The sequence below is a fragment of the Plecotus auritus genome (genome assembly GCF_963455305.1).
Source record: "Plecotus auritus genome assembly, chromosome: 6".
NCBI classification, from domain to species: Eukaryota; Metazoa; Chordata; class Mammalia; order Chiroptera; family Vespertilionidae; genus Plecotus; species Plecotus auritus.
Window position 1 is genome coordinate 39,739,840 of NC_137773.1, and position 22,199 is coordinate 39,762,038.

The window sequence follows — 22,199 nt, forward strand, 5'->3', positions numbered from 1 at the left end:
CCGCGCCCCGCCCCGCCCCGGGCATGCGCGCTGGTCGACTCCGGTCTCAGAACCGGGAGGGGCGGTGCCGGCAGGGAAGCCGGGTAGAAGGAGGGAGGGGGGGACGCCCCTCACCATGGCCCCTGGGCTTCTGGGTTCCCCGCCCTATCGATTGGGTTCCCATTTCACAGACTAGGAGACTCAGTGGTGGAGGGGCTGCCCTGTAGCCGCGCGCCTTTGGAGGGCGGGGCGCGCTGTCTGAAATCTCACTCAATCCAGCCCCAAGACACCCTCTCCACGTTTCACCGAGAGGGAAATTGGGGTTCAGAGAGGGGAAGCCACTCCATGGATGGGGACCCAGGTCGGTGAGATCTCCAAGCTCTCAAAGCGGGGAAATTTCCCGCCTCCGCCTTGGCCGCACATCCGGCCTTTCCGTCCCCGCCCCCTTCCTTTTGTCTCGCCGCTGCCCACGCCCGCGCGAGTGAAGCGGACACCAGTGGTGGTGGGGGTTGAGGGGAAGCGCCTTGGATTCCCCCGCCACCCGCCTCCAGCCAGGTGACCGCCCACCCTCTAGTCCGTGCAAGTCCACTTTTTCTCCCCCTAGCTACCCTTGAGCAAATCACTTCACCTCTCTGAGCCTCAATTTCCCGATCTATAAAATGGGACTAATATTAATCACTTCACAGTGGTCTTGGAAGGATGAAGGAGCCTGAAGTAGATGTTCAGGGGCTCCCAGTAAAATATGAATAGGACTTGCAGCCCACCCCGCCTCGACATTTCTCAGCAGAGAAATAGTCCCCTCCCCTTGGACTTTCCAGAGGAGAAAAAATAATTCTGTAATTGCCGAGAGGGGATAAAACCCTCTCAACTGTACTGTGAAACCACCTACTAAAAATGGCAACAGCTAACGTTAATGTAACGCTTATTTAGGGGCAGACACCATGTTAAGTTTTGTTTACAGGTTTCATCTAATTTCAATTTCCAATCACTTAGAAGAGTGTTAATATTAATGTATTATGTCCCCATTTTTCAGATAAGAATGTTGAGATACTGATAAATCACTTGTTTCTGCTCACACAGCTAATTAACCTCACACTTAACCCCTATTTTTTATTCCCGTCACTTACCTGGTGAACCTTAAGTCACCATGATCTTTAAAAAAAAAAAAAAATCTAGATGGCAAATGAAGAAAATCTATCGGGCCAGTGTCTTCAGCCAGCACCCCAGGGAAGCAGAAAACCGCAGAATGCCCAACCAATTTTCAGCACCACGGACAACTCCCCTACCGGGCCAGCTTTCTAACTTTCAGGCCCTGAAAACTGCTCATTCGCTGCCCACAAGGGCACTTTGCTTCAAAGTTTACAAACCCTATTCTACATTCGGCATTTCACTTTATTTCCCCTACAGTCCTTCCAGGTAAACATTATTGGCCCAGTGATACAGATGAAGACATGGAGGCTGGGGGAGGTTCATAAGACGTGAAAAGTGGCAGGACCAACCTATGATCTAAGCCCCCCTGGGGCGGGGCGAATCTGAACCAGATCAGGGCGTGAGTGAGGAGGCCTTGGTGGTTGTTTAGGTGAGAGATGATGTTCTCTGAAGCATGGCAGCGTTTGTTGGGATGGAGAGAAGCTTTGATCATGGGCTGGATGTGGGTGTGAGAAGACAGGATTCTGCTGCCTCTCTAAGGTTCTGCCTTGGGGAGCCAAGTGGATGGAGGACAGATACCTGATGAGCCCTGGGGAAAGTAGAGGCTTGTAGGAGGGCGGTGCTTTCACATACGAGTCCAAAACGGAGCCTCGGAGTGGCCAGGGCAGACAGACCAGGAAGCTGGCCATGGAAGTCATGAGGACGTGTTGGTGCATGCGGGGAGCATGTTGACCAAAGGGGGTGAATGAAGACCCCAGATCCACCCTGAGGAGCTCCACCATTAAAGGACCAGCTGGGAAAAGAGGCTGGAGAGGGGGAGAGAGAGAGAGAGAGAGAGAGAGAGAGAGAGAGAGAGAGAGAAACAGTTGTCTGAGAAACCAGAAGAAACCCAGCAGAGTGTGATGTCTCTGAAGCCAAGGAGAGAGAATGTTCCAGAAGGGCAGGGCTAACTGCATCAGGAAGATAGGATATGGCCTGAGAGATGTCCTCTGGACTTGAAAAGAAGGTAATGGAAATTTGATGAAAGCATAGTCAGTGGAGTAGTGGGGGTGGAAGCCAGACGGCGGGTGGTGGTGGTGGTTAATGAGTAAATAGGAGTAAGGCACCGGAGCGACAAGGATATGACTCTTTCAACAAGTTTGGGCTTGGAGGGAGAAAGGAATATCACGGTTTCTACATGGGGTTAGGAGGAGATTGGAGGCATTTAAATCGTGATGGGAGGGGGGCAGTAGAGACAGCAAGGGGAGATGCCAGGAAGGGAGAGCATGATGGCTGGGCCCAAATGCTTAGGGTGGATGGGAAAGATGGGGTCTAATGCTTCTGGGCAGCTTACAGACCTGAATTGAAGAGAGAGAGAATGTGGCTTATTTGGGAGGTGCAGGGACACTAGCAGGGGAGTGGGAAAGTGACCCAGGAGAGGAAGGTATCCAATAAGGGGCAGTTATTAAGCCAGCTACCACAGTGGGAAAGTGAAGCTTAATCCCACAGGAAGTCTTGGGAAATGGGATAAAGGCACATCTCGGAATTCCCCTGGCCCAGGGTGAGGGAGCTGGTATATTTATATCAGAGTGCCTGGTAGACACTGGGGCTGAGTGTTAATTCCCAGGTGCTCCTGGCTCGCAGTGCATGGGGCAAAGTGGGTTCCACAGCCAGAGGGCAGCTTTCTGACAAAGACGCAGGTCCTGGCTGCTGGGAGTCTTGCTGGCGGGCACAGGAATGGTAAGGTCGTCTGAGAGGATGTGGTCAGAGCTCTGGCCTTGTCGGCTACATGGGCACAGTCAGGGCCTCTTTCCATCTGTGCCCTTTGCCACACTCCAAACACTCTTGTTCCATGGGGACTTGTTGATAAAAACGTTTAAAATGGAAAGTTTCCAGACAACAAAACCAAACACTAAGGTCTTTCCAGTTAGTAGCTGTGTGGCCTTGATTAAGGTCTTCTGAGCCTCAACTTCATCATATGTAAGAGCTCTCAGAGCTCTCAGGAGAATGTAGGGAGAAAAAACAAACAAACCCCAAACAACAAATAAAAATCCCACACCAAGCATAGTGTAGCACTCATGGGGGACACCAGGGTAATGGTGAGCCCAACACTGTGCCCCCTTTCTGACCATAGCACCTCTATTTTCCTTGGCGAACCACTCCAGTCCAAGTGGTGGGGTGGGACTTACCCCACTGCCAGCTTTAGGGGGGCAGTGACCCAGGCGTAGCCACTTGCTGTGCAGTGATTAGTTCTGGGGAATGGGGTTAGAGCACAGCACCAAGGCCAGGGCAACTGGGTCTCACACTTTCCTGGAGCTTTGGGAGTTGCTAAACCTGTGGTGTGTCCCCTGAGGCTGCTGAGGGGTCATCTTTGTTCCCATGTAGAGCGAGTTGACCTGGGCCCAGGTTTTGGCTCATCCTGGGGTTCAGGCTCATTCTGTGACAACCAACATGGTTACCCACGCCCGTGTGAGAGAGTGTGTGTGCATGTGTGTGTGTTTCTCGGATGGTCTGCCGCTGGGAAGCCATACACACTCGTACGCACCAAAAGATAAACAGTGCCTGCAGCTCCTTGGCTGGCGCCCAGGCTGGGGGTGGAAAAAACAATCCCGGTGACTTTCTGAAAAGCAAGCATGTGTGGCAACAGGCTCCATGGAGACAAGCAGACTGTACCAGAGCAGAGACAGCAGCCACCCCCAGTGCCACCCCTGCACACGCGCGCGCGCACACACACACACACACACACACACACACATCGAATGCTTATTGATGTTCATATCCACTTTATCAAACACAGTCCCCCTTTCATATCCAGGCACACCCACCCTTGGGGTCTAGCCAGTTACCCCCATTCCAGCTTTGCTTTAGGCCAAAGGCTTTTGAGAAGGTCTGAGAGTTCCAGTGCAACAGCATTCACAGTTCCTGACCTGTTTGCTTGAACACCGGTCCAGGTCTAAGCCAATTTCAGCAAATCACAGCCTCTATGGAAGGTGTGGTGGTGGTGGTGGTGGTGGTAATGTGTGTGTGTGTGTGTGTGTGTGTGTGTGTGTCTGTGTGTATGTGAGGGTGGAGATGGGATCATATGGCAGACAGTGAACTCAGCTTTCTGGAAAGTGCTTGTGTTTGCTTCAGAATTGTACACACAACACACATTCACTGGCTCCTTCAAGAAATATTCACCCAGACCTCCCATCCCCTGAGGCTTGTACAGACACACCACTGAACACAGACACTCAGATATGTACCTGTCCTTATGCAGGCAATGTATAACCCAGTAGATGATGATAGTGATGATGATGTACCACTTACTGCCTGCCTAATTGTTTCACAGTCATCATCTCATTACATTTACTTCTTAGGAAAAATCATCTGAAAGTGACAGTATTATTATTTCCATTTCATAGGCGAGGAAACAGAAGTTTAGACAGGTTAAGTTACCAGGGTCACATAGCTGGAAAGTGATAAAGCTGGGAGCCAAACTTCAGTCCATACTATTAGCTCTTCTTTATTTACTCAGAAGAGTATTTGCAACACCCCATGCATGTGCAGGCATGTGCGCGTGTGCACGCGCACACACACGAAAACCCTGCCTTCTCAGTCAGCCCAGATAACTGTTGTCCATGGAGTCACTCTCCCCACTCTGACCTCTTCATATGCACCAGCCCCTCACAGCTGCTATGATAGTCATGAAAGCCCCTGGCCTGAGCACATGTGAGCACAGCCTGCTGCCCACACAGGCCTCCTCCCTTCCTCTCCACATCCCCACCCCCAACAGCTGCAGGCCCTGGCCCAGCTGGGGGTGGCCCCAGCATTTGGATGGGTGACTCAGGCTGAATCATGGCCCAGATGCTCCTTGGCAGCCCTCTCCCCCATTCTGCCCAGAGAGCCAATTTCAAAGATACAAGTGGGATTTCTGGGTGGGAGACAGGGAGTGAGGCAGCAGGGGATGGGGATGCTTGAGAGCCGGGGGAGTCAGGCATGAGGGCCTCTGTGCCCTCCCCCGCTCCTCAGTGGTCTGTAGGTGCTCTCAGGCAGTCCCCACCCAGGACCCTCCTTCTTCCAGGGAAAGGAGTTCTCTTCCTGGACACAGGCCAGGGCTCCCGTGGTAAGCCCGGGCCCATTTTGGCTCCCCTGCCCTACCTCTTGGCCCTAATAGTAATCGTAGCAATAGTAACTATTTGAATTAGTCACACGTTACAGCACTCTATGTTTTTCAAAGCACTTTCTCATCAGTGTCTCCTACTAGTCCTCTGGGGTGGAAATCAGCATTCTTTCAGGATGAGGAAGCCGAGGCTCAGAGAGGTTATGTGAACTGTCCAAGGTCACAAAGCTGGTGAAGTCACAGAGCCAGGAAGCAAACTTAGGCTCCATGGTCCCATCTGTGGAAGGTGATCATCAGGACCAGGAGTCGAGCTGCAGTTGGGCATGGTTGGGGTGTTGCAGGGACATGTTGGGACCATGGTGTGGGGCACAGCAGAGTGTATGGTGGGTGTATGGCAGGGTTGGTGGCTTGGTGTGTGACAAATCTTGACACCATTCTCTTTACCCTTTTGAAAATAATGGATTCTGGGATTATTTGTGCTCTTAAAACTTCTTCTCAGGGTTTCAGGCCAATATCCCAAGGAAGCCATAGAATTTCTCCAGAGAAGATATGAGCTATGAGACCTTTACTTCCTGGAGCCTCAGTTTCCTCATTTGAAAAAAATGGGTCCAGGCCTCCCACAGGGTAGGCTATTGAGAGGCATCAGTGACTGGCGTGTGTATTGCCCTTTAGAAGTCGTGAAGGGCTTCACAAATCACAAAGGCTGCTGTTTTCCACATTTTGTTTTATCTTTTAAGAAACACATGTGGGTGCTGGGTGGAGGCTGGTGTGGGCTTCTGGGAGCCTGAGAGCAATGCTGGGAGGGGGAGTGGGTGACAGTTCTTCCTTCCCCCTGCCTTGGCTGGTCTGGCCTTCCCCCACCCTCAGCCCAGAGCCAGTTTCTAGGCAACAGGATGGATGCAGGGATGGTTCTGGAGGGGAGAGAGCTATAAATAGGGAAGGGAGACAACAAAAATAAAGTTCCGGGGGGGTGGGGGGTGTGTGGTGGTGGTGGGAGTGGGAAGCTGGGAGGGAACCTGGGAACAGTGGAGACACAGGGACAGCCCCCAGCCCTTCATCAGGGGGAGAAGGCAGTGTTCAGGTTAGCCAGCCAGCAAAGGCCCACAGAGTGCTGACACAGGTGGGGAGGGGTCACCGTGTGCACTGAGCAGGATGGGGGTGACGAGGATGAACCCTTTCTTGTTGGAGGACTAGGGAAAGCTCAGAGGAGGGAAGGATTCCACCAGGCTGAGTTGAGGGCAGCTGTGGAGGAAAGAGCACAGGCAAAGAAGGGGAGGTGTGGATCAGGTGAGGTGGGGCTGGACCCCCAGGTATCAGCAGGCCCAGCCGGGCTCAGCCCAGCTGACCACACACCCATGTCCTCGCAGACACAGAGAGGTGGGCTCCTCCTCTGCCGCGAGGCTGTCTCCAGATCTTCCAGGCCAGCTCTTCTCACGCAGGTTTCAGCCCTACCCTCACCTCCTCAGAGGCCTGAGCTGACCACCAATTTAATGTTGCTCACCAGTCCCTCCCAGTCACATCACTCTGTTTTATGTTCTTCAAAAAACTCAAAATTATCTTGATCCATGCATTTATGGATCCATGGGACATGAGTTCTGTAGGGGCATCGACCTGCAGGGCTGTTCCTGCAGCCCCTCACTTCTAAGAACAGAGTATGTGTGCAACACATACTGTTGGATGACTAAACACACACAACACATGTGGGCAATAACCATGTACACACATCAACTGATACACTCCCATCATGTATGTAAGTGTGCACACACAGCTCAACACCTCACCACCCCCCACACACATACACAACCTCACTTGCAGTCTGCATGAAATTGCACAAGCATCTCTTATCTCCACTCTGCTGCCCCCACGGTTTCCTTTATTGATGGTTTTGTGTGTTTACCTCCCCCAAGAGCAAGTCCCTTTGGGAAAATTGGGTTCTGGGATCAGGTTTGTGGACTTTGTCACTTCCTACCAATGTTTCTCAGGGCAGGTAACTGCCTCTCTGGCCTCCATTCTCTCATCTGTAAACTGGGTCTAATAACAAGGAATCATTGTGCACAATTTCAAGTGAAATTAATGGAGACAGATGTCAGATGCCTGAGACATACTGGGCACTTGGTGAATAGCTCCATCCCTGTCACCAGGGAGGGACCCAGGAGTTGTGTGTTCTTACATGTGCATCCACAGTCAGGGCTGCCATCTGACACAGGGCTGGCATCTTCCGCTGATGCTTCTGTGCCTGTGCCTGGAATACAATTTAAAAGTGACCCTGGCAGAAGACAACCTTGGTCTCTGAGTAGAAACCAGGCTCAGAAAACCAGGTGCGTGGCTTGGCAACGGAGAAGGAAGAATAACCCACCCCCACCCCAAGCCAGATGGCAAACCTTGTTCTGGCATCTAAAACTGGGGATCCGGTGCTGGTATCTGGAGAGGAGGTGGCAAACTCAAATTCTTTAGCAGTCAGCTCATGAAAATGAGTGAATAGGGAGAGAAAAGGGCTGTTGCCAACTGAAATCACATAAAAAAATTAAACCTTGTGCTAGCAAATTAAGCATCTCTATATGCCAAATTCAAACTGAGGGCCAGGAATTTGCAATTCCCGCGTACTGTGGGTTGTAAATAGTGTCCTAATTCAGTCAGAAGGGATCTGGAGATCCGGGCACCTGCACATGGAGTCACAGAAGCCAAGCCCACCGGTTTGTTCTCACTACACACACATCTGCCAGCCGCCTCCGACTTCCGGAAGTAAAGGCTCGGTACACGACAGGCCAAGGTGACCCCAGTGGCGGATCTCCCGCAATGCTCAAGGAGTTCCCGAGCCTGGCACCATCCCAGCCCCCACCCCCTCGCGAAAGAGGCAGCGCTAACACTTGGGGTTGACTGAATTGGTCAAACTCCTTCCAACCCAGGGGCTGGAGTCCGAAAGGATGTCCGAACAGGCAGAGAAGGGGGTGAGCTCTTACGTAGGCGAAGTTGGGGGTCCAGCGGCAAGGAAAAGCGGGGGTTCAGCCTGGGCTGGGACCCCGCTTCAGTGGGGATGAAATAAAGGAGCTCGGTGGCAAAGAAAGCAGCGCATCGATGGGGGCGGGGCGTCGGCGCGGGGGCGGTGTGGGGAGCTTCTGAGCCAATGAGAGCGGCTCCTTCGTCTTGACGGAGGCGGGGCCTCTGCGCAGCAACATGATGACTCCGCCCCGTCTTCCCTTACCAAGGCGGCGTTGGGATCCCTCTAATGTCGATACTGGTCTGTTCGAGTGGGCTGGCCGGCTTCTAGATTTCTGCAGACCCTCGCCCACCTCAGCCCAGGCCGCAAACCTCCGGGCGCCTTTCCGGGAGGGGTGAAGCCCGAGCTGTGACTCCTGAGACAGCTGCCCATTTCCCGTCCCCTTGGATGGGTCTGTCTGCTTTGGGCAGGTGTGTGCAAGTGTGTGCGCGCGCAGGTGTGTGTGTGTGTGCGCGTGTAGGGGAGAGAGGTCTGTCTGCGCATAACATCGTCTTTCAGTGCCCGCGCTGCAGGTTTCCGAGGACTTCGCGGCGCGCGTGCAACTGTGAGTGTGCACGTGTCCGCACAGGAGCGCCTGCCAGGGAGCGTACACTCCGGCTGGCTTGTGCTGCTTATGGGGCGAGGTGTGAACCCGTCCACGCTGCGCTGCGGCGGCGCGGGGCTCCTCTCCTCCCTGAACAGGCAGCAGGCGCTTTACCGCCCAGCAGGTGGCTCCAGAGGCTGCCTCCCCGCCTCCCAGCCAACTGCTGGTCCCAGCCCGGGGGAACCCCTCTCCCCAGATCATTCACGGGAGGGTGGGAGATTGAGAAGCTGAGGTCCGAGGTTGTCAGTCTCATACCTGGGCCGAGGTTGCCGGCCCCCAAAGAAGGAGGTGGGGCAGGTTGAGACTTGGAAGTCCGTCGGCCACCCCCATCTGGCGCCCCAGCCCTGCCCGTGTGGCGCCAGCTACAGACAGATTGACTTTATTCATGGACACGTAGCGGGCGGCTGGGACGCCCGCCCAGAACACGCTCACACAGGGGCTGGGGGACTCTCCATGCCACAATCACGACACACAACGCCCGCGCTTGGACCGGACCGGCTAGGGGAGGGGTATGGCACAGTCTGACTCCTGGTTTTGGTAAAAAAAAAAAAAAAAAAAAGGTTTTGGGGTCGATGTGGGAGTGGAGTGGGGGATTCTGGAGGGGTCGCTCGGAGAGTTTCTGTTGGGGTAGGATAGGGCGCCGTCGCTTTTGGATCTTGGTTTAAAAACACATAGAACATGCTACATCCGCGCAGACACTGGACGGGATGGGGCGGGCAGGGCAACACAGGTGGGGCGGCGAGGCTCCCATTGTAGTTTGCAGGCCAGGCCCTGTCCAGGCCCCAGGGTTGGATGCCGGCGGGTAGGACAGACAGATGGACAGATACTAACACAGGCTCCCAGGGGCGCCTTGGAGTGTAGGAAGATCTCGTATTTGGGGGAAGGGGTTGAAGGATAGCCCTGACTCTGGGATGTGAGGCAGGGACCAGGAAGGAATTGTGCTGCTGGTGGGGGGCCCTCCTGGCCCCTTAGGCCTCTGGCTCATACTCCTGATACTCCTCCTGCATCAGAGGGATTGGGGTGAAGTGGAGAAGAGCAAAAGAGGAAGGGGTTGGAAACCAAGTGGCAGGCTCTGGGCCTGAGACCTCTCCCTGTTAAGGAGGAACAGTGCATCCCCCACACCCTCCACCCCAGACAACGAACTTGGGAGTTGGAAACAGCCTGTTCAGTCCTGGGCAGGGTTCCCTGGGGCCCAGTGGTACATCCCAACTGTCCTCCCTCCATGCTGACACCTCTGGGGACCTGGGTTCCAGAAAACGGGGATCTGAAGCTCTCTGGCCCAACCCTACCCTGCCAGGGACCTCCCACCCCAGCTGGGGATGGCAGCTATCCTCTGGGGTGCCCAAAGCCCCACCCAGCCCTGCTACCCCTCACCTGGGGCGAGTCCTCATAGCTCTCTCCTTCTGGCTCCATCAGGGGCTCTATCAGTGGCTCCTCAGCAGCTTCCTGGGCCACTTCCTCAGGCTGCAGGCAGAGAAGGGACAGGGCCTGTGAGGGCAGCCAGGGATCCCCTCCAAATTCCTACCCTGGGAAGATCTTGGCTGATTAGGGGAAGGTGAGGCTTTGTTGGCAGTGCAACCAGAATTTCTAATTAAATTGCTTATTTGAAAGTGGGATGAAATGCACTTTGGAGAAGTGAAATCTCTCCAAATCCTGCTGGAAGCTGGGGGTGGGGAGTGGAGCAGGGCTCGCCATACCCTTCTCCCCAGCACCTGGCAGACTCCTGCACTTCCATCACTTTTACTGAATGGGATGGGAAGATAAACAGCATATACAGTCACCTATTTATCCCTACTCTCTTGCGTCAGGCTCTGTGTGGGCATTGGGACCCCAGAGATAACCCTGAAGGCTCCTCTGGCTGGAGAGAGATGGAGGCTCACAGATGGGCTGGATAGGGGCTCTGAGCCATTCCCCTGCCACCTTCCATCCCTCCCTCCCCCGCGGCCCTGTGTGGCCTGGTTTCTTCAGCTGTTGCTATTTTAAGATAAGCTGGAAGCAACAGCTCAGTGGTGTTGCTTGGATGTGTGAGCTAAGACTCTAGTCCCTTCCCCCTGCACCTGCTCCCCAGCCTAGTGCAGACCAGTAGGCATGCAAATGAGGGGCCGCCAGACACATGGCCAGCCACTTGCAGGTGAGCACAGTATGTGCACAAACATGGGATGGAGCTGGCTGCACACACAATAACCTGGGGTCCAACGTATGGCTGCACAAGGCCACATGGGCTGGCACACACCTGGACCCCTGGGGAACCTGTAGGGAGGAGGGCATACCACCTCCCCCACTTCCACGAGTACCACTGTCCCTCCCTCCTGGGTGGAGATAAGACTCTTGGGATCCTGAAGGGCTGACATTGAGACAGACTACTGTGCACTGTAGTTGCACCAACTCCATCCAAGCAGCTTCAGCTCCTTCTAATTACCTGTCTAGGTGAGCCCCATGGGCAAACGAGTTTACAGCTCTTGACCTGACTCATTCCCCTCAGTGTCCAGATGGATATACCAAGGCCCAGGAGGTAGAGAAATGTTAGTTTAGTCACCCAGCTGTAATCAGAATCCAGGAAAGAAACATGGTGTTAAAAATTCCAACTTGAGTCTTGGCCGGAGTAGCTCAGTTGGGTGGAGTGTTGTCCCGTATACCAAATGGTGGAGGGTTCGATTCCCAGTCAGGGCACATACCCAAGTTTCGGGTTTGATCCCTGGTCAGCACATTCAGGAGGCAACCGACTGGTATTTCTCACATCAATGTTTCTCTCTCTCTCTCTTCCTGTCTCTGAAATCAATTTTTAAAAATTCCAGCTCAAGCACATTGCTTGGAAACAATTCAGAAGTCCAATAAGAGTAAAAGGATGTGTGGCTTGTGGTTTCACCATACATGGATTCTGCACAATAAACATGGAGACCAATAGTACATAGCACAGCTTCCTGCTGAGTGGAAGAAGCCAGGTACAGAAGAGCGTCTACTTTAAGATAACATTTATAGGAAGTTAAAAAACACCCAGCTAATTTGTGATGCTAGAAGGCAGGAAGCATGGACAGGGAGGGAGGGCCAGGCTGAAGGTGGGAGAGAGTAAGGCGCTGAGTGTGCAAGTGTTGAGAAGGTACCCATTCTCAGCACCATGGAAATGAGACCCCAGAATGAGTGCACCCCTTAAATTATGTGCCCCAGACACCTCCCTCATCTCACCCTAGTCTTGGCCCTGGTGGTAAGGACTGGAAGTGGGTAGAAGGTGGGCCTCCTGAAGGGCTGGTGTTCTGAGTCTTGATCTGGGTGCTGCTAACATGAGGATGTTTCCCAGCCTGGCCACACACTAGCTGTCTGGCATCAGGGATATCACTTCACTGCTGATCTCAGCAGCCTCGGGTGTGAAAAGAGATGGTGTCTCTGCTTTGTAGGAGTATAGGAGGCTTCCATGATACCGTATGTGAGCAGGCTGGGATGGAGAGACACTCAGGAACACGCACGCTGGGCTCGCACAGGTTTCCCCGTGCTGGGTGGCCCCAGCGGGCTGTGGTTTGGATTGTAAATCTATGATCCTGAGCTTCCTTGAGAGAGGAGGCTTGAGGTGCTGGTAGGAAGTAGGCGGCCAGAGAAAGATGGTTCTGTGCAAATGCCCCTCACAAACAGCCCAGACTTGCCTCTCTCTTGCACCCCAGTCCCTGGCAGAGGATGTAGCATCAGTTGGCATCAAGTGACTCCAATGATATGGACCTGAGCTTATCCTCCCACCCATCTTCTCAGGGAGGCAAGCAGGCAGGCATGGGGTCTTGGGCAAGTCACCTCACTTCTTTTGAGCCTCAGTTCCTGCATCTATAACACTTCTAGAGCAGTACCTACCCATATAATAGGTCAATGAATGGGAGCAATCACTGGAAATGTGATAATAAAAAATGCATGGGCAGGACTTGAAGCAGAACTTCCTAGTCAAGTCCCAGACTTCTGCTGGGGAAGGAACCAACGGTGCAAAATGTCTGCAGTGCAGAATGGGGTGGGGTCTCCCACAGCCTATAGATACACTCACGTGGAATGCACACCGACTTCCCAAACCAGGTGTGGAGGAAGGAGCCCCCACGCCACAGAGGCAGAGTCTGCACTTGGAGGTGGGCAGACTTGCAACATCCCACAGGGGGATGAATGTCTGTGCAAACGTATGGGCCCAGAGTGCAAGGCAGACTGCACTTCCATGCACACCTGTGCTCACAGAGCCCCCGGGGCAGACACGGACCGCTCACATGGTCGTGGGGCCACTGTGTCTTACTGAGCACTTACTGTATGCAAGCCTGTCTCTTCACCAGTGCTTCTCATGAAGGGGTCTCTGAACCTGCAGCATCAAATGCAAATTACCAGGCCCCACCTCAGACTTACTGAGTCAGAAATTCTAGGGTTGGGGCCAACAGTCGGTATTTTAACTTGGCCTTCTGGTGATTCTCAGGCATGCTTACGTGTTGAGGACCTCTGATCTACATTATCTCTAACCTATATAAGAGCCCTATCGTGTTCCTCTCCCATCTTACAGTCAAAGATTCAGGCTCAGAGACCTGATGAGACCTGCCCATGGTCACACAATCAGGAAGTAGTGGAGTTGGGATTCAGATCCAGCTCTGAGGTTCCAGAGCTCACAACGCTTATTCTGCAGAGTGTCCTAAAATGCAGGCACCTGTCTTATGCACACACCGACAGCCACCACCACTACCCTGGGGGGACATGCCTGCACAAACGTGTGACACACAACTCCCCCTTCCCGCTCCCCCGATGGACATCACCTGCTCGTGCCTGTCTCAGGGCCTTTGCATGAACTGCTCCTACTGTCTGAAATACATTCCCCACTTGGCTTGCCTCATCCCTTGGGTGTCAGATCAAATGTCACCTCCTCAGAAAAGCCCTCTTGCTAAAGCAGCCCCCGCATCCCTTGACTATCTATCCTATCACCCTGTTGTCTTTTCTTCATAGCATTTATCCCTGTCTGAAAGAATCTTGCTTATTGGTTGGCTTTTTTCTGTCTTCTCTTGCTGCAATGTCAGCTCCATGAATGCAGGTACCTGTTCATTGCAATAATTCCCAGAACAATTCCTCTCTGGTATAAATACTTGTTGAATGAAAAGTAATGAATGGCCCTAACCAGTTTGACTCAGTGGATAGCACGTCGGCCTGCGGACTCAAGGGTCCCAGGTTCGATTCCGGTCAAGGGCATGTACCTTGGTTGCAGGCACATACCCAGTAGGGAGTGTGCAGGGGGAAGCTGATCGATGTTTCTAACTCTCTATCCCTCTCCCTTCCTCTCTGTAAAAAAATCAATAAAATATACTGTATTTTTTAAAAAAGTAATGAATGAACAATCAATGATACTTGCAGATGTGGTCCAGGTCACACTTGCAAGCAGGATACAGGTGCACAGCCAGATCTGGGTCATGGTCACAGGGAACACCACATCTAAACACGCCTAGACTCTCTAACAGGGTCCTGCAGAAGGCGAGGTAAGGTGCTGGCTGGGTGGCAGGGAGCCTGGGGGCAGGCTTATGGGTACATGTGTACATTTGTAGTCATTCATGTGTGTGGTGGAAGGACCGCTCACCTTCAGATCAGTGGGGAATTCCTCCTTCTTCATCAGGCCTGTGGCTGCCGCGATGTTCCCAGCCCCAGAGAACATAGCTCCTCCCAGATGTGACGCCTGCTCCTTGGTTTTCTCAGCCACTAGAGCAGGGAGAGGGTTAGGGAAGGGTTTGGGGTCCAAGGTGAAGGAGACATAGGTGCCCCCTCCCCTGTAGTGACCTGGGACCTGCCTTTCCCGTGGAACACCCCCTCAACCTTAGGGGTGCCCTTTTCTACCACCCTTATCCCCACCCTCTGGAATCAGGCAGCTCTCAGGCTGGGGGAGGCAAAGGGGCTGTGCCAGGGCTGGGCTGGTACCTGAGGTGACTCCTTGTACCACCCCTTCTCTGGTCTTGTTTCCTGCAGGAAGATAAAGGGGCACATTTAAGGGCTCTGAGCTGAGGGGTCAGAGACTCTGGCAAGCACAGTGGTTACACAATGGGCAGAGGGACCTAGTTGGCAGTGGGCATCCTGGCCCCATCACTGCCTCCTTGGGCTTCAAAATCCTACAAGTCCCCCCTCATCACTGCACTGAGCCCCCCATACCTACTTCCTTAGGACTTCAGTTCTCCCCGCTGTCTGTTCCTCACCACCCCTACCTGATGTGATACCTGCACCCTTCAGGGGGCTGTTGTTTGAGCACCAACACTGTACAAAGCACCAGTTCATTTAATTCTCTGCCCGGGTGGAGCAGGTGAGGGTGGGGCTGGGGGCAAACAGGCTATGTATTTGGAAAGGTGCCCCTGGTGCATGACTGCCCACATCCTAGCTATGGATACTGCCATGTGGCCTTCACCCACTCCATTTCTCCTAAAGACTCTTTACACCTAACAAGGGTACAAATTCCTCCTTCTGGCCGGAGTGGAGTGTCTTAGGTGCCTGATGGATCTATGGGTGATGTGCAGATCGTGACTGACACCTATGGCATGGCTGGGTCTTCCCAGGAGGGCAGCAACTTGGTCACAGCAAAATGTGGGACTGCTAGGAAAGGCAAAGGGGTCTGATCTGAAGTGAGGGGAACCCTCCAGGGAGAGAGGACTCTCCTATCCTGAGGATTTGGCAACTCAGACAACAGCTGATACACCCAGAAATGAGTGTGTGGGCAGGCTGACACCCCTGTGGGCGGGGGGGGGGGCAAGTGTGGGAAGATGGGATTCTCACATCTAAAGCCAGCAATACCCAGGGACAGGGGGCAGCTGCATGTGTACCCATTTCTTCCTCCCAGAAACATTTTTTGGCACCTGCTCTGCCAGGCCCCAGGCCAATCACTCACTGTCGGATGGGGTAAGAGGAGAGCAGATTTGGTGCTCAGGACTCAAGCAGTGGGGCGAGGACCACCAGCCTCCAGGGGGTATGTGATGGGGAGAGGGCATTGCCTGGGCCTTGACAGATGGGGAGCAGGTGGATATGCAGAAGGGAGACTGGAGAGGGTACTCTAAGCACAGGAACCATGCAGGCAGGGCACAGGGAGGTGTGCGTTTGGGGCCTGCAGGAAGCACATAGAGGTGGTCTGTGTGTCTGCAGAGATGGGGATGGGGATGGTGAGAAACAAAGCTGGGAACATAGACTGAGGCAGGACCATGTCAGGCTACAGGAAGCTGAGGCTTAACAGCCTAGGAACTGGGAGCCATTGGTGGCTCCTGTGCAGGGGGAGGAGGCAGAAGGGGGCCCAGAATGGGTTCCAGTAGGTGTGGGCTCAAGCCTTTTCCCCAACTCCATCACCTCTGCCCTAGCCACCCTTGCTTGGTGGCTACACTCCCTTCCAGGGGACATCCCTGGGATTTGTTCTGTCCCCAGAGGTCTCTGGGACCTTTCCAAACTGAAATCAGATCATGTCAGTCCCTATCTTTCAATATCTCATGACAAGTGTAATGCTTTGCCCTGGTCTACAAGGGCCCCTCATGAGCCAGCTCTTGCCCACCAATCATGTCCTTTGCTCCCTAGCCTCTGCCAACCCCCTTCTGGCTCCCTATTCTCAGGACTCAGCTCCAATGTCCCCTTCTTTGACCATCCTACCAAAGTGGCCCCTGCCCCAGCCCCTTGTCAAATCCCACTACTGTGTCACCATCAGGAGAGAAGGCGCCTTTGACTCTCTTGTCCATGTTACATCTCCAGGAGCCATGAAGTGGCTGGCACATAATAGGTAGTCAATAAGTATCTTCCAAATGACCACAAAGCCAAAAACAGCCCTCTTCAGCCTGCACAGGAGACAGTTCTACCCACTGTGCACAGAAAGGCCTGCATCACAGATCGGATTCAGTGAATGCCAGTTCCTGGGCCTTGCCTCCCTTCAGACAAATGATGCTGCAGGCTCCCTCTTCTTTCACATTGAGGGTGAGAGATTTAACCACTTGGCCTTTGTCCTGATGCCAGCTGGCAACTGCAAGGAGGGGGACCCGGAGGAGCGATGGCAGTGGTGGAACTACAGGCACTGGGAGGCAGGGAGGCACGGAAAGCAACTCAGGTGGCAGTATGTGGGGAGGAGGGCTGGAGGGAGTCCCAAAATATAGGAGGGAGGGCAGCAGGGGAGGGGTGGGGCCTTGCAGTCCAGAAAGCTTGGCTTAAACTCCAGCTTCCGATTTTATCAGCTTGTGTGACCTTGAGCAAGACAGTGAAACCTCTGGGGAGGCCAGCCCTGGTCTGTGGAATGGGCAGGGAGGATTAAATGAGGTAATAAGTGCTATGGCATTTCACACAGTCCTTGGCAGAGAGAAAGGGCTCAAAACCAGTTAACTATTAATGCGAAGAAGAAAAGGAAGACTACCTGCTTTGATCACTCCCCCATCTCCGGCCCTTCAGCTGAATCCCACCCTCACCGACCCTGACTCCCATCCCCCCTCCCGTCGGCTGTGTCCCCAGTGACCCTGCGGACCCCGCTCCATCTGCTGACTCATACTCTCCTGCCCAGACCCACACCCCCTGTAAGTGCCCAGGCCCCCTCCCCGGCGACCCCCGGACCCCCGCAGCCCGCAGCCCCGCCCCTCGCCCTCGCCCCTCGCCCCTCGCCCACCGACGTAGAGGACGCCCTCCTTGGTCTTCTCCGCCGCCTCCGTGACCCCCTGCTTGGTTTTCTCCGCGGCGGCCACGACGCCCTCCTTGGCCATGGACAGGCCCTTCATGAACACGTCCATCCTGGCGGCCTAGGGTGGGCGAACACACGGCACGGGCGCTGGCCCTGCACCCTCACCCCAGCGCTGCCCGAGGGACGCGGTGGGGGGCTCCCCGCCCCCCTGAGACCCGGGCGCGCTTCCGGCTCGGAACCCCCTCCCGCCGTTCCCAGTCCCCCGCGCGAGGCCACAGGGCAGTCCCAGCGTCCTTGAAACCCCGAGACGCGGGAGGGGCCACCGCCTCGGTTACCCGGGAACCCGCAAGCTGCAGCCCCGCGGAACCGGAGTGCCGGGCTCTGCGCCTAACTGTACACACACATGCCACACGGCCGTGCATGCACACAGAAATACTCCATGGACACGCTCGTGTGCACATACAGGACACCCAGGCGTTCTAACGCGCACGGACACTCCGACACGCGCGGGCACACGGGCGCGGACGCACGTCTACACGGCCACCCGGGCAGTTGCAGACACTGAGCAGCAGACACACATGCTCCGGGGTGCACAGGGACCGGCGCCCACCGGCGCCCCTTCTCCGTTTTCCAGCGCCTTCCCCGATCTCTTCCCCATTTCACCCAGCCCCTCTTCACTCCCAATCCCTTTCCCGTCCCACCTACTCCCCTCTCCGTCCCAGTCCTTTCCGGGTCTCCGCTCCCAGAGCGCGGCCGCCTCACCTGGATGCGGGGCCGAGCTGGGAATGGGGCGGCTGCGGCGGGAAGACGCAGGGGCTCGGGCAGGCCGGGCTGGGGCGGGCTCGGGGCCAGTGGGGGGATCGGGCCGTGGCAAGGCGCTTAGGTCGGTCTGCAGCAGGCGGAGACAGGACCTGAGCCGGGCGCAGCAGTGCTCGGGCCTTGGGTGCGCCGCCTGCCACCGCTCGCGCCGAGAGCCCCACTTGCTCGCGCTCCGGCTCCGGCTCCGGCTCCCGCTCCTACGCTGCGGCAGCTCTGAGCTCAGCGCGCCGCCCCCTCGGCCTGACTGACAAGGGGGCGGGGAGGGTGACATCTCCACAGAGCCCGCTAGCCTCCCAGGCAGGGCCTGGGACGTGCTGTGGGGGACCTCGGGGCGTCAGATTCGCGTCCGGTCCCCGAGAGCCCAGTCTCATGAGGAGACAATGCAGCGTGCTAGGAGTAGGGAAGAAGTAGAATCCATTGGGAGCTCAGATGGCTTTGAATCTCGGCTGTGCTTTTAAAAATTAACTGTGGGGCCCTGGGCTACTCAGCTCTCCTTTCTGAATGTTTCCTCTTCTGCAAAATACAGATGGTTTATTCAAAGGACGTTTACTGAGCGTTTAGGCAGGCGCCAGGCTGGAGATAGTAGGAAAGGAAAGCAAGGTCCCTGCACTCAGGAGCTTATAACGGTGTGTGTGTGTGTGTGTGTGTGTGTGTGTGTGTGTGTGTGTGTGTGTAGAGATGGGGCACAGGACAGACAATTTAAGCCAATGTTATTTCAGCTTGTGAGAAGTGTGTGAAGATAATAAAATGGTGATGTAACGGAATGACTAGAGGAGGGATACTTGAGACAGGGTGGCCAGGGAAGACCTCTGTGAGGAGGTGAATGGATGCACAAAGGCACCAAGACCAAGATGGTTGAAGGCAGGATCCATAGAGAGGGGACTGCAGGTGCAAAGGTCCTGAGGCAGGAATATACCCCAGAAGAGATAAAAGGCAGTGCAGCTGGAGAGCCAGGAGAAAGGGAGAGGGGATGGACTTGATGGATGGTTATGGTGGGGATTGTCAAAATGGTCATAGAATTCCAGCCTACACATGCGTCTTCAGTGCCATGATAGAATTATGCCCAAGAAGCTGGGATCCCAGAGGAAGGGACTCTGACAGGTTAGGGCAGTCATGGAAAGCTGTACAGAGGAGGTGACATCTAGGCTGGGCCTCATGGGTGAGGTAAGATTTCATCTGACAGACAAGGGAGGAAGAGAATGTTAGTCAGTGCATACAGCCTAGGCAGAGGCACTATGGCTAGAAACACAGGGTATGTAAGTGATAGGTGATGAGGGGGCAGCTAGCAGCCAGTGTGTTCAGGGCCTGGGCGGTGCGGGGGGGGGGGGGGGGTGTTCACAGACTGCTGGTAGAGCTGCAAGTTGGCGCCTGCTTTTTGGAAGGCAATTTGGCAATGTTTACCAAGGACAGAAATGCATGCTCCTTTTGAGCCAACAGTTCCCCCTTCCAGGAATGTATCCCTTGGATCTCTACTTGCACAAGCACACAAAGACATTTGTGCAAGGATAGTCACTGCAGCATGGTTTCTTGTAGCAAAAAAACGGAAAAGAACCTATATGTGTATCTATAGAGGACTGGCTAGTTAATTGTGATTATATCCACTTGGTGAAATGCTATGTTACCTAGAAAGGGTTAGCCAGGCCCATGTGAACTGACACAGGCGCCAAACTGTAAGGTATGGGACAAGCCAATTTTGATACATAGAAAATTATATATATCACATACTATATTCATTACAAAGATACCTTATATACAAATATATACAGACATACTTATATCCGAATATACAAAGAACACATCTGCAAGGACTTTTAAAAAATATGTTTTTATTATTTCAGAGAGGAAGGGAGAGGGAGATAGTAACATCAATGATGAGAATCATGGATCAGCTGCCTCCTGCACACCCCACACTGGGGATCGAGCCTGTGCCCAGACCAGGAATCAAACAGTGACCTCCTGGTTCATAGGTCGATGTTCAACCACTGAGCCATGCTGGCCAGGCTGTAAGGACTTTTAATAAAACCACTGACAGTAGTTTCCCCTTCTCTCCCTGAGAGGATTCAGAGAGAGAGAGAAGCTTTTATATTTCATCACCTTTGATTATTTTATCTTGAATAGTATTTTACTTGTATAATTTTAAGAGCTAGCACAGGGAATACCTAACATTATCATTGGCCCCTCAGCATTAAAATTGCCCCCTTCCTATGTTTGGGTAATCCCCACTTTATGAGGCAGAGCCCACCTCCTCCTTTAGGCACTCCCAATGCTTTCCCAGCCTTCCTTGCAGCCAGGACCTGCATGTGACCTCAGCCCCAGACATCCCACCCCAGACTCTGAATCTGAAGCTAGTGCCAGAGCAATGGGAAATGAGGGAGTCTGGTCTGTGAGGACAGGTGGTGTTGGTGGTCGCAGGTCCTGCCAGGGACTACCTGCAGCAGTGACACTGCTTCTGGGAGCACCCAGCATGACAGCCCAAGCTGCACTGTCTGTGCCCAGCCAGCTCACAGGGGAGTCTTCCTGGGCCTGCTTGGCAGTGTGGGTTGGGGCATCATTCCAGGCTGTGTGGTCTCCCGGGAGAGTTCTCTGGCCTTCCCAGAGAGTTTCTGAGCTGCCCAGAACTGGTTAATAAAGTTATCGGCTTAAATTAGCCAGAAGTGATTCACGACTAAAAACCCTTGAATGTCTGAGTATGTGATGAGGAAGGACCCAGCAGGAGAGAAGAGAGGAGGAAGAGAGGAAGAAGACCAGATGAAAGGTGTCTGTGCTTCTGGAGCTGGGAGTCACTGCAGGATTTTAAGCACAAGAGAGACCTCCATGAGATTTGCATTTTATAGAGCCAAATTAGGGTGGGTTGGAGGGGGACATGGCTAGAAGCAGCAAGATCAGGGAGGAGGATGAGGCAGAACCCACAGGAAGGATGACAAAGCCTGTGTGTGTGTGTGTGTGTGTGTGTAATTTGGGTATCATTCATGAGGTAACTTATCAGGTTCTGGGGAAGAGGGAGAGGGACCAGTCTAGGGAGATTCCCAGCTTCTGGCTTGGGCATAAGGGTGATTAATGCTGCTGCAAAATGAAACAGACATTGAGGGGGTGGAGCAGTATTGGGGGGAGTGATGAGCTTGTTTGGGGCATGCCAAATGTGCGGTGCCTGGTAGACAAACTAGAGGAGGTGTCCAGCAGACAGCAGGCTACCTGAGCCCGGAGCTCAGGCATTCACTTCAGATGGCTTCAGGTATAGATCTGGGCCATGGTGTACCAGGAAATTTTAACACACGGCTATCCAAAAAGGGGAGTACCTTGAACTGTAGTTTGCTGATACCCATGGTGTAAATTCTCCCACCATGATTAATTTCAAGCTTTCAAGGTGGTGTCACTGAACAGAGAATTGGGAAGAGATATACTGTATTTTCACCATCAGATAAAATAGATTTAAAAATGATTTTAAGAGCATAGATAATAGTAAAATAATTAGAAATTTGTTTTTATTATGCTATTATATTTGTTTTATATGCTTATTATATTTGTTTTTAACATAATTTGTATAATTAAAAGTTTATATTAATTTTTAATAATGGATTTTAAAGAATAGTTCATTGTTTTTAGATAGAGAGGAAGGGAGAGGAACAGAGAGAAACATCAATGTGAGGGCGAAGATTGGCTGCCTCCTGCACACCCCCCACCAATGTGCCCTTGACTGGGAATCCTACAACCTTTTGATGTACAGGATGATGCTCAACCAACGAAGCCAGGGCATGGCTTTTATAAATGGCAACTAAAATTCCTGAAACTTTAATATTTGTTCTCACAAGCTGGTCCAAACTAGCCTCGTACACCATTGGATTTCTGCTTTCTATTTCCCTGAATAGGGTGATTTAAGCTATTTATCCTCTGGTTGGGGAGGAGAAGTGTAACCATTTACCCTTAAGTGTCCTTGGTTACAGATAGGATTTTTCGATTTACTAAATGGCTGTAAACTGCTCAA

The 22,199-nt window shown here is 53.4% G+C and overlaps 1 protein-coding gene and 1 long non-coding RNA gene across 2 annotated transcripts; both read right to left on the reverse strand.

Annotated features, from left to right (window-relative positions):
* Window positions 1-5,922: 5,922 nt before the first annotated feature.
* On the reverse strand, window positions 5,923-7,716 carry LOC308252267. The gene is made up of 3 exons (XR_013961012.1): window positions 7,591-7,716; window positions 7,380-7,451; window positions 5,923-6,451 (listed from the first exon to the last, which is right to left on the reverse strand). It is a non-coding gene; the product is annotated as an uncharacterized lncRNA (long non-coding RNA).
* Window positions 7,717-9,153: 1,437 nt separating this feature from the next.
* SNCB (synuclein beta) lies at window positions 9,154-18,572 on the reverse strand. The gene is made up of 6 exons (XM_080676623.1): window positions 18,161-18,572; window positions 17,387-17,516; window positions 14,695-14,736; window positions 14,360-14,478; window positions 10,165-10,254; window positions 9,154-9,791 (listed from the first exon to the last, which is right to left on the reverse strand). Exons 2-6 carry the CDS (start codon window positions 17,505-17,507, stop codon window positions 9,759-9,761), a joined length of 405 nt encoding a protein of 134 aa, XP_080532749.1. The 5' UTR covers window positions 17,508-17,516; window positions 18,161-18,572; the 3' UTR covers window positions 9,154-9,758.
* Window positions 18,573-22,199: the final 3,627 nt, after the last annotated feature.